At 35.4% G+C, this 12235-nt stretch overlaps 1 protein-coding gene across 1 annotated transcript; it reads right to left on the bottom strand.

Annotated features, from left to right (window-relative positions):
- On the bottom strand, nucleotides 1906-9925 carry LOC109712347. Its single transcript, XM_020235870.1, has 11 exons — nucleotides 9189-9925; nucleotides 8198-8462; nucleotides 7405-7564; nucleotides 6548-7325; nucleotides 5730-6153; nucleotides 5435-5616; nucleotides 4822-4981; nucleotides 4489-4719; nucleotides 3741-4091; nucleotides 3253-3354; nucleotides 1906-2477 (listed from the first exon to the last, which is right to left on the bottom strand). The coding sequence occupies exons 1-11, from the start codon at nucleotides 9716-9718 to the stop codon at nucleotides 2250-2252; spliced, it is 3411 nt and encodes a 1136-aa protein (XP_020091459.1). The 5' UTR covers nucleotides 9719-9925; the 3' UTR covers nucleotides 1906-2249.

Raw genomic sequence — 12235 nt, 5'->3', positions numbered from 1 at the left:
AAAAATTCAGTGTTAACTGAAAACGGCGCAAAGATAGGCACGAACAAGAAGATCACGAGTATTTATGAAGGTTTCCAGATGAAACCTCTTCATGTTTAAGTAAAATGATAGAGGCCATCGAAATCTTTAGAGACCACTAAAACATAAGGGTGCAAACATGTGAACGAAATAGGAAATATAAACCGCAAAGAAATTAATTAACTAGAGAGAAAGTAAACCTTCTCATGCATGCATGTAAAGTGTAAAAGTAGAGTTTTAACAAGAAGAGAAGCTAAACATGGAAACTGGAAAAGAAGAAGAAGAAAACAAAGAAGAAAGAAAGAAAGAAATAGTGTAAAACAACTACAATTAACACATGAAAGATCCCACCGGGCTGTTTAATTTATATAGGAGGAGGTGGTCTGGGTAAATGCCCATGAGATGGAGATGATACTAAGGTGGGTAAGCCCATTAATGTGTTTGGTGCATGCATGTGAATGTGTGTGTGTGTGTGTGTGTGAGAGAGAGAGAGAGAGAGAGAGAGAGATAGAGAGATGTATTCTATTCTATTCTATTCTAGGTCTCTCAGCTAGGGCTGCAGGTGGTAGGGGAAAGAAGGCTAGTCGACTAGTCGAGGATGGATGGGAGCAAGACATAGGGTTCGTACCCCATGCGTTTATGAGATGCAGATACTAACAATTAGGGTTCAAAGCTTTTGTAATGCCGAGTCAAAAGAAAGAGAGGCGACTGTATTTAATTACAGCACGTATCCGTATTCGAGTCCAACTAAGCCTAATTTGGTTTCTAGGCTTGTAGCTGTACTTGAGCCTCAAAATTAAAAGCTTGTATATTTTTATGCTGAGTTGTTTACAATCCATTAATTCTCTACAGTATAGCATATGAAAATGCCAGCCAGAGAAGGTTCAAACAGTATTTCAGATTGGGATTCTTCTGGCTGGGTCTCTTCATGTGCTATGCCTGCAGCTCTGATCAGAGAATCTTTGTTATGTGTCGTGTGGCGCGCGCCGTATACACTTGGGAGTGGTGAAAGACAAAAACTAGATGGGGAGCTCCTCTTGTAATTAAGTAGATGATCTTATGAGGCCTTGGATAGTTGGATGCAACCTGCCATTAACTTGCAATCCTCGCTCAGTAATTAAATCCTTCTGTAAAATTTTTCTCAGATGATTGATCAAGACAAGTTCATCACTGAAACTGTCAGAACTTTTTTTTTAAAAAAAAAGCCTAGTAAATGTCAGATGGTGAGTTGGATCTTATACAGAACACAGAAATGCTATTTGAGTAATTCTATCTTTAGAATTAAGTAGTTTCTGCATGCACCAAGTTATTTTCTACGGTATCCGATTGCAACAGGAAGAAAATTGAATGTTAAATTCCTAGGCGCAAAATTTTATTTTAACTACCTGAAATAACAAAAGCTGTAAGATTATATTTGCCTATGCGGAGTTACTCTTCTTATTTTCATCCTGGAAACCGGTTAATTTTCAAAACCATGGCAATTTATGCATATATGCACAATTACAATATGTTTTTGAATTACTAGTCTGGCTACATACCATTGAGGTGAATAAATAAATATGTATACATGCAAACAAACATAAAAATAAAGCCCTTTTAACTTGTACAACAACATGTTGCCTCCATTATTAAACATATTATGTTATCGAGCTTAAGAGATAAGACCACTTAATGATCTAATATTTATAAAAGCTATTTGTGCTGAATCCCTGTGGGAAAATAATATCATGTACACTTTTCTCCACTCTGGTTGGTGAAGAAGTCCAGCCCCTATTATATGAAAACTGTTCATAAATTACACTTTTCTACACTCTGGTTGGTGAAGATATCCGGTCACTATCAAGAACTATTCATAAATTATAACATAACTTCAGAATACATCTGACCTCATACAAAATTTAAACAAATTGTCAATATTGCTAACTCTGATTTAACTTAGAACCACAACAATTATCCGTTACATAGGTTCAGTGCGTCCGATAGATTATGTCAATATCTAACTTACCATCTGCGCTAAATGAGATTACAGGACGAAAAAAACAACAACAGGGCGACCCAAAATCACCTCGGTGAGATCATCAAAGGAAAAAATGATAAATCATAAAGATTATCAATATGGCTGATACAATTATATTGACTTTGGCCAACAAAAACAACAAATAAACTACAGGAGAAATTAGAAGCTACAAACATCTCTTTAGCCGCAAGAGAATAGAGCTCATTCCTGAAGATTAAGTCGAACTTGGCCTCCTATAATTAGAACAGAGGGAGTTATATATATTTTCTGCGGTGGGACGGTCAGCTGGATTTCCTCTGGTACACTGGTGGAAAAGATCGATTAATAGCTTCAACATAACGGCGGCAGCATCAGATGATATCCCCAAATTCAGCCGAGTAATTGGCTCGTCTAAGGATGAGAATGCTTCTAGTTCTGGTGTTAGCTGCGGACCTTGTTTCCTCTGTTCATGAAGAGTTAAACGAATAAGCACAACTAACTAAAGGAAGAGAGAGAGAGAGAGAGAGAGAGAGAGTATTTAGAGTGAGAGTATTTAGCAGGATTTTGGATAATCATTCAGCGCAAAGAGCTAAACTTAGGCGAGTGCTTAGGGTAAATGACGATTCAAAAAACATCATACAAGTTTCAGCTTCAGACAGAAGATTGACACGTCAGACTGCAGCTACAACAAGGATTTCAAAAGAAAAGCAACTTAAATTTCAAAATTTTTCTTTGGAATTGGAGTGATCTGATTGTTATCAAGACTACAACAGCGTACCACCGCAAGAACATGATGCAATATTATATATCTCTACTTGGAAACTTCTTGTCCTGCTGTGGTGAAGGTCTAAAGCTGTCCTTAACAATGATGGAAAGCACAAAAAGCAAATGATTCAGAAAGTGATGTTGAACCATTTTATGATTCTTCTGCTTAGCCTCACCAGGAAGGAAAAAAAATAAACGAGAGAGATAGGGCAACAAATTTCTTCATTCAATAAACCTAAAGTTGTTATTCTACAGTATTGCACCCAATACAGCCAAAAAGAGAACATCCAATCAAGCCAGACTGAGCTAACAAGAACTAATGTGAGGTGGCATACATAAATACACTGTTCATAAGTGAAAATAGAAGAAAAGAACTATAGAGCTGGGGCAAGTTGCACCTCTATAATGTAATCATAATTTCCAAGTTAGAAGAGAAGATAATGAAAAGGCTGCAGCATTTTAAAATAACTTACTTGTAAGCGATCATATATTTCTGAATCAGATAATCCCTGATAGGGGACCTGAAGGGTCAGCAACTCCAATAGAAAACACCCGAATGACCAAATATCCACCTCCTGTAGACAAGTAGGATAGGAAAATCATGGAAATTACTCAATAAATTTGTCTAAAAAGAATATAATTTTATCATATACTGTAGGAACAGGAGAGGAATATCCAGCACAAGACATCAGTAGGGTACTGTAAATTTGGCCATCTTCTACAATATTTTAATTTCAATATAAGCAGTATATGAATACTTGTTATAATCATGTCATAATTGCTTTAGGAAAAGCACTGTCACATCATGTAATGAACAAGAACAAAGTCGAATCAACTATGACACACTCTCTCACACATGGCAAAACCTTTTTGCCTGTATAATAAGATAGAAAGGGAAGCAAAGAAAAGAATTTTCTGGTCAACATTTAATTTCTAATTTCTCAAAATAAGCATGACATACCAGCCCATATCGATTTTTCTGATGCACAGCTTGCAAGACTTCGGGAGCCATCCAACGAGGTGTCCCAACACAAACATTGGGAGGATGTACACCATGGTGAGCGATACAGCACGTGTGTGAAGAGGAGTGTAAAGGAATTGATTGGTCAAAATCGGTAAGCTTGACAACCGGGTAACCGTCACTTCTCTTAGAATTGCAATCTATCAAAACATTCTCACTTTTTATATCACGGTGAATAATGAGCTTGGAGTGCAGCTCGACCAACGCACAGGAAACATCTCTAGCAATATGAAATGCCAGGTTAATTGGGACATGCTTCTCACCGTCATCCAATAGTTTCTTTAAATAACCCTGTAGAAAATTAACAAAAATGATAGCCAGGTCAATAAAGACTATGCAGAATGTATAGATAATCCCAGTTCTTAATCCATTCGCTGAAACAATTTAGTCCCATATTCTTCAAGTCCATCACGGCCACTCAAAAAAGACTGACAACACATACCCTTTTAACCTATTTTTAAGTACAAGAAAGCTATTTTGCAGAAGGGAAATGGTTAACAGAAGAACCTGGAGAATTTGTATATGTAGGGATAAAACTGCAATATATGAGAAATTTCAAAGACTAAAATCCTTCAATGAAAAGTTCGGGGACTAAGTTGCAGTATTGGCATAGTACAGGAACTATCCATATATTTTCTTTAAAAGATTATAAGAATGGAAGATAAATGAGTATGTTTCATCGACCAACCTTTACAGACCCTCCTTTTACATACTCCACTGCAATTATAGACTGCAGTAGCCTGTATTCTTCATTGCCATCTCCCGAAGAAATCCACTTACAAGAAAGCTGGTGGCCATAAATATCTACTATACACCTGTGTTTCCTCAAAGCACCAAGCATCCTCACTTCTGCTAAAAACCCATACTCAAAATTTCTCATTTCATCACTGGAAGCCACACGTCCATCTAAGTTACGCACCTGAAACATTTAATCAAGTCAGTTAACAACATGATAGCAGTAACTCTCAAGGCAAGAAATTAACAAATAAGCAACTGCAAGACATAGCATGTTGAATAATACCTTAACAGCAGTGTCAACTGTTCCAATTTTACAGTGGAAGATGGAGCGTGTTGATGAAGTCTCAATTTCTTCGCAAATCGAGAGGGAAGGAAAAGAGAATCCGAAGATGGGAGAATTATCACCCTCCAATGGAATATGCAGTCGATTGAGAGGAATATACCTGAAACAGAAGCAAAACCAGAATGCTCAGCTTTCATATGATGACAACATCAACAATATTTACAAGCAGTTGGAACTTGGCATAACTGTCCTGATGTATTACGGTAAATTAATGACAAACCGTACACGAATCTAACGTACCAGAAACAATATGCCTGAATTTTCATGTGCCATGTGGCGTTAGGCCCAAAGAGCTGGTGGTACCACGGCACCATATAAAGCCAGTGGCTTTAAGGCTTTATAGGCACAAGTGTGGCAAACCAAATCTAAATCATTGTTCAAGACTAACACAGTAAATGTGAAATGTCAGATGCAACCATGAAACAAGATGCTATTACAACACTGTATAGATGAAAAGAAGTATTTTAAACCTGCCATGTATTGCCAATAAAAAATATCTCTAAAACACAGATGCTGTAAAAACAAATTTTACATAAACACAACAGCAGCTCACCTGCAAAAGTACTCTGCATCTGTCTCTTCTCGAATATTAGTTGGATAGCATGCATCAACAACCATCCTCACCCAAGTGTTGCCTCTTCTAACAAGAACAGCATTCCAAGCATGAGGCATAAAATCTAGATATCCTCTAACAAGCTCACAAGGAATTGGAGGATCCACTCGATCACAAAGATACTACACGAACATAATAACTAAAATCAAGATAGAGATTTATTTAAAAGAAATAAAAAGAGACAGAAAACTGAATTATGAGCTAACAAGCAAAGCGTAGAGGGAAGATGACTTGCCTTCATTAGAACAGCTCTATGCCTACAAACACCAAACTGCAGTTTCCCTATAGGCACAACATTTGACTTATGTGTTTCCTTGATAAAATGTATGGACCTGTCACATAGATCGCTGAAGTTGACATTTTGAGCGAAGCCATGCAGTTGTTTAGATGCTCCAGTGCTGTCAAAAATGTTTCTGGTATAACAAGTACAGATGAAAGGCTGCTGCTTATTCAAACTCACAACAGCTCTTCTAGTTCTCATAAGAGAATCACCTCGCTCACTACCTCCAAAGCAATCAGAAACAAAGAGAGCGAGAATCGATGCCCTCAATAAGTTGTCAGCAGCAGCATCTTCTCTTTCAGCTAAACTTGGCCTCGATAAACTAGACAGCAACAATTGTGCAGAATAAACAATCGCATCCAACTCCTCATCCTCTTCTCTAGTCGAACAAAACAAAGATTTCATTATTTTGAGTTAAAATCAAGATAAGGTAAGTGCCCATTTGGCCCCATTTTTGCTTCTAGTTTCAGATGCAGTTACTTCTTGCCGCATTTTTGCAAAAAGAATATCTTGAGCCATTGCAGTAGTGGGAAGCTAAAATGAGATTACGACCCCAAACAGAAAAATGACCAAATTGGAAATTCTCCTTCTGCTGTAAAAGGTTGTTAGGTATTTGATATAGTTCTTCTTCTAAATTCTTCTACTAAAGGTGCTAGACAAATAGCACTTATTGAACAGCCTACACCCAACAGCAGAGCCAAACAAATCCTAAGTAATCATATAACATTCTACAAATATTTAGAGCAACATTATGAAAGATGATATAAACTAACCTGTCCAAAAGAATAATTTCCCGTGAACCAAGAGAGAAAGACTGCTCATAATCTTGTATTGACATAAAGGGTCGATCACGCCCAGCATCATAGAAGCCATCTGGTAGATGGTCATCTACACTGCAAAAGGATTCTATGCTATACTTGTAAGAAAGGTTTGAACAGTCATCGAAAGGCTTTCGAAATTTTCTGGGCTTAGGATTATTGTCCATATCAGGATGCCTTTTTGAGTTTAAAAATAATTTAGTTGCCTTGCAAGAGTTTTTACTAACTTCTTTGGCTTCACTGAGATGATTGACTGATGAACCACTGTCCTCCAATTCTCCTTCAAAGTCGGAGTCTTTGTTCAAGCAAGTTGACACAGAACTAGTGCATGAAAAATCATCCTGACAACTTTTCTTCAAGCTAATTTTCTCACTTTCGGCACTATCTTGTACACATACATCATCATCAACAGAGCTAGATATAGCTTCTGAACTAAAACTTGATTTCAAAGAACATTCAATCAAGTTTCCCTCATCAATAGTAACCTGCATATCGGGATGTTTGCTTTCCATGTCAGGCACTTTACTAGAATCATTTTCTTCAACCATCTTTGAAGTCACATCGTCACTACTATCGTCAACTTTTCTATTCCTGCTAAAATTTAACCTTTCCTGCCGAGCTCTCTGTTGGGGGCCATCACGTCGCTTCCAGCTCTTCCTCATTTTCTGTGCTGTGTGAATTCTTGAACTTGATGAAGCTTCAGCATATAAACATGAACAAGATCCAATGTGACCTGATATCAAGATTGAATATAACCATCAGTTCTTTTAAACTTGAATCAGGATTAATTTAGAAAAAACAATGGTCCATACCATTACATGGGTTATTCACAATGCTCTGCTTGGCTCCCAGACCATCAACACCCATCTTGACTAATGAATGGACTCTTTCACCCTTAGGGACATCTCCATTTCCTCTGAAATCGCAGGATATCCATGAAGGAATTTGACAAGAACCGTGAATCCTATTAAACTTGTGGAAAAATAGCATAAGAATGTTAGTTCTAAAAGCACAAGAATTACAAGTTTAAATGCCTAAAAATAAGTGTACATGATAACAAATACTACAAAGATTCAATTGGTGGTCGAAAGTCAAATTGTACAAATTCAAAGTGTACTACATGATAAGCTAGAACAGTGAAACCATCTAAATAATAAAACCATCCAAATCCTACAAAGATCCAATTGGCGGTCGAAATTCAAAGTGTACAAATGCCTAATAACCATCAGCCATTCTCAGAGAACACAGCAAAATTTCCTCTTTTTTTTATACAGTAACAAGGAGGAATAAGATTATCTACATGTATATTAATATACATGAGCATCTTTGCACCCAAATTATTATGTGGGTATGTGCATACGAATGTACCTGTAGATATATAATTAATGTAGAAATTGTTGTTGTGACCTCTTCTTAATTTTTAAAAAGGTTAGAATAATTTAATTGGTGCAGTTTAAAATGATGCATGTTGCACTAAAAAACAAAGCAAATAAATTCAGAGCAGCAAGAGAAACAAATCCAGCAAAATTTAGAAGAATTGTCAAATTGAAGTAAACTGCAAATATTGTGGTCAAAAATAAAAATAGCATAATAATGGAACTTTACCTGAAGATTCAAGTACTGAAGGGTGAACATTGAAGCAAGATTAAGCGACGTCAATGAAATGAGTCTATTGTTTGACAAGTCCAGACTCTCCAGGCATCTTAAAGAAGAGATTCCAGATGGCAAATCAACCAATTTATTGTTAGCAACTTTTAATGATCGGAGGGCATTCAACTCGGATATGCCATCAGGCAAGTTCTTCAGCTTATTGAAAGAGAGATCAAGTTCCTCAAGTTTTTTCAGGGAAGCAATTTCAGGAGGAAGATATCTGCAAATTGGAAGAAAATCATCAAATTAATGGTCCTGCCCCTAAGAATATACCACTGTGTATCTAGGAAACATGTTTGACAACCACAAACTGCAACCAAGATTTATGATGAACATTTATAGTTTGCACATGAATATATAAACTAGCTAAAAAGTTGTTTCTAAATCCATTGATTCAAAAGGATTTGAGAAACTAATATTATAAATGCTATATGGCTATCCACTGAAAGAGCAAATTACAAAAATGATGACTGATTTAGCAAAACACGATCTAGGCAACCATTGCTTTCACGGCATCAAAAAGAGTGCAAGGACTTCGCTGAAACAGAAGCCTCCATTTCAATTGCATCCTATCTAAAGTGCGAACGCTTGGAATTGGGCCTGCATATAACTAGAACAGAGGATCCTATACATCTGACCCTTAAAATGCGACTAACATTAAAAAACTCGAACTCCAAAGCCTTGAACTACATACTTCTCTAACCTCTGCAAGAAGGATCTGTTTTGGTTTTTTTTGGTCCTTCAGAATATTGTCACCTCAGGAACGGCATGGTTTCGACTTCAGATTAAACCAGAATATAATCTCCACACTAGTTATACAACAAACGAAGTAGAAGTATTGCAACTTTTAACCTACCAAATTTAAGTATCCTGCATTACTGCTCACTAGTTAAGAACAGCTCTGCAATCGGCGCATATCATCGAACGAAGTGGGAGGATTAAATACCTGATTGAAAAGTGGCAGATTGAGAGCTTTGTAAGGCACTTAAGTCCGGAGATCTCCGACAATATAGAGAACGCCGACAGCCTCAGCGGGACCTTACAAAGCTCGAGCTCCTTCAAAGACTTGAGCTTTCGAAAGGGGATGCCCGAGATCCGCGGCGACGAGACCTTCACCTGCAACCGTCGCAACTCCACCAGATCCTCAGCTTCCGGCGGTAGAACGTCTACCTCGTTCGCGAAGAATTTGAGGGTCTTGAGCCTCCCCAGCCGTCCGATCGTTCTCGGGAGCAAATTGAAGGTGTTGCGGTACACGTACAGGGCCTCGGCGCCGACGTCGCGCGGAGGCCTCTCGAGAAGCGCCACCTCCCACGTTTTCCCGGAGACGTCGGCCACCGCCTCCTCCCGGCCGACCGATCCGCCGCCGCCGACCTCCTCCGTTGCCTCAAAATCGTCCTCCGCGGCCGCGGCGTCGCCGACGGGACGGTCTCCGGCCGATGGGAGCCCTCCATCGGACGACCTCGGCTCGGAAATCATGCGATGTGGAGGCTCGATTGATTCCGCTTGCGTGCTGATGCCGAGCGAGAAATCTACGATTGTGGGAGCAGCGAGCCGATCGACCGGAGGAGGAGATTTCTACCAGGGTTTTTGGAAGGATTAGGGTTTCAGAGAAAGTGGAAGAGGGGCAGGTCGTGGGCGGAAACCCTAGAAAGATTACAATTTAAAAAAAATAAAAAAAAAAATCTGAAATGTAAGCTGCGAGGGGAAGCGGTGTATTTAGAAAAACCTTTTTTAAAAATTAACTAAATAATAATAATAATCCGAGTCGTACTTGAGAGAGTATTTATTTAGAAAAAACTTTTTTTTAAAATTAACCAAAATTAACTAAGGTAGTGTTTGGTTGGGGAACAAAGGGGGTAAGGGTAACCCCCCTTTGGTTACCCCCTTTGTTCCCAAACGCAATATTTGTTGCTCGGGAACAGTAATTTCAGGATTTTAAGAACAAGCCGGTATAAGGCTGGAACTGCTGTTCCACCTTTTTACTGGAATAAGCTTGTTCCCTGATGAGAACAAGATTAATTAAAATCTAAATTTAATTTTAATGATAGTAAATTATTAATTAATCTAATTAATATATTTAAATTATTATTTATTATTTTAATAATTAAGTAATTAATTAATTTATTATTTGTAATTCATTGATAATAATTAGATAATTATTATAATTAATTTATTATTGATAATTAATTATTAATAATTAATAATATTTTATTATTATTTATTAATAATTACTATCCTTAATAATTAGATAATCGATTTATTATTAATTTATTATTTATAATTAATTATTAATAATTATTAATTAGACAATCGCTATTATTATTAATTTATTATTTATAATTAATTAATGATAATTAATAATAATTATTATTATTTATTAATAATTATTAATAATTATTATCCTTAATAATTTAGATAATCGATATTATTATTAATTTATTATTTATAATTAATTATTAATAACTAGATAATAATTATATTAATTTATTACTCCTAATTTATTATTAATAAATATTAATAATAATTATAATAATTAGATAATCAATGTTATTATTAATAAAAATTAGATAATCGATATTATTATTAATTTATTATTAATAATTAATTAATAATAATAATTAATAATTATTATTTTTTATTAATAATTATCAATTATTATTATAATTAATTAGGTATTCAATATTATTAATTTATTATTTATAATTAAATATTAATAATTAAATTATTATTTATTTTTAAGCAATATTTGGATGTTAATTAATTACATAATACAAATTTAATTTCAAATTATAATTCTTATTCCTCTTGTTCCAATCTAACCATCCAAACACTATTTATCTTATTCCTAGGAACAACCCAATTTTCATCCAAACGCAAAATTGGTCTAGTTCCTGCTTATACCTGAACTTGTACCTATCCCTGAAACTAGCAATTCTTACTTATACCCGAACCAAACGCAGCCTAAATATTCTGTAATAAAAATATAAGAATAAATTATAGAAACAACTAAATTTGTTATCTTAACTATTAAAAAATAATATTTATTCATATAATAAAATTTTATATTTATTTAGTATATTAATTATTAAAAAATAAAATTATCTATACGATAAAATTTTATACTTAGTATAAATAAAAATAAAAAAAGTTGAAAAAAATAAAAAAATATAAGAAAGAGAGAGGGAGTGAGAGTGTTCAATGAAATAAAATTTTAAAAAAAAAGTAAAAGAGTGAGAGAGAGAGAGAGAGAGAGAGTGAGAGTGAGAGAGTTAAAAATAATTAAAAAAATAAGGTGGGGGGGGGCCACCAAGGCTCCAAAATTCGCGGGCTCTTCTTTCATTAGTGTTATAAAAGATGTTATAAATTATAGATTATAGATAAAGAGATTAAATTCGGAGGACATTCTAGTTTAGAAAAAGAAATGCTTCTTGTATATTCTGATCGAGGTGTACAATATACACCAATATATTCAAGGATGAGATATTGCCCATCAATTATATGATGTGACTGATGGGCAGCATCATCTTGTACACCCTGATCAGGGTGTACCACGAGCATTACTCAAAAAACTCTGTCAAATATAATAATTATTTTGATACTTAGAATCTACTAATTAATTATTTAAGTTTTATTTATTATTAAGTGATAATTAATAAAAAAAACAAACAAAGTAGGGATCGGCGTTTGAGAATAGTCTAAAATTAAGGAGTCTTCGTGCATTTTTGGTTCCTTTCAGAGATAGTACAACAGTATCTTGTACTTCCGATAGGAAATTTCAGTCGTCGATTATTTAATCAGGATAAGGTGTGCGATCTGAACGGAGATTAAGCTGCTTGACGACCTCATTATTCTCCCTCCGATTCTCTTTTTATTTTTTTTTAATTAAATAAACCTTTTTGTTTACGTAAATTAGTTAATTGTTTTTTTTTCTTTGCGTCCTCAGCTTCGAATATTTTTTTTTAATTTAGCTTTTTCTCTTTAGCGGCTTTGTCA

Source organism: Ananas comosus, linkage group 1, assembly GCF_001540865.1.
Source record: "Ananas comosus cultivar F153 linkage group 1, ASM154086v1, whole genome shotgun sequence".
NCBI lineage: Eukaryota > Viridiplantae > Streptophyta > Magnoliopsida > Poales > Bromeliaceae > Ananas > Ananas comosus.
This window is presented reverse-complemented; position numbering and strand designations above follow the sequence as displayed.

Bases quoted from the DNA above. Each gene is read 5' to 3' on its own strand.
- LOC109712347 (XM_020235870.1), bottom strand. From the start codon at position 9,718: ATGATTTCCGAGCCGAGGTCGTCCGATGGAGGGCTCCCATCGGCCGGA. The intron at 8,463-9,188 runs GTATTTAATCCT...TCCAATTTGCAG, and splicing joins ATCTGCCACTTTTCAATCAG to ATATCTTCCTCCTGAAATTG. The intron at 2,478-3,252 runs GTAAGTTATTTT...CTTCATGAACAG, and splicing joins AAATATATGATCGCTTACAA to AGGAAACAAGGTCCGCAGCT.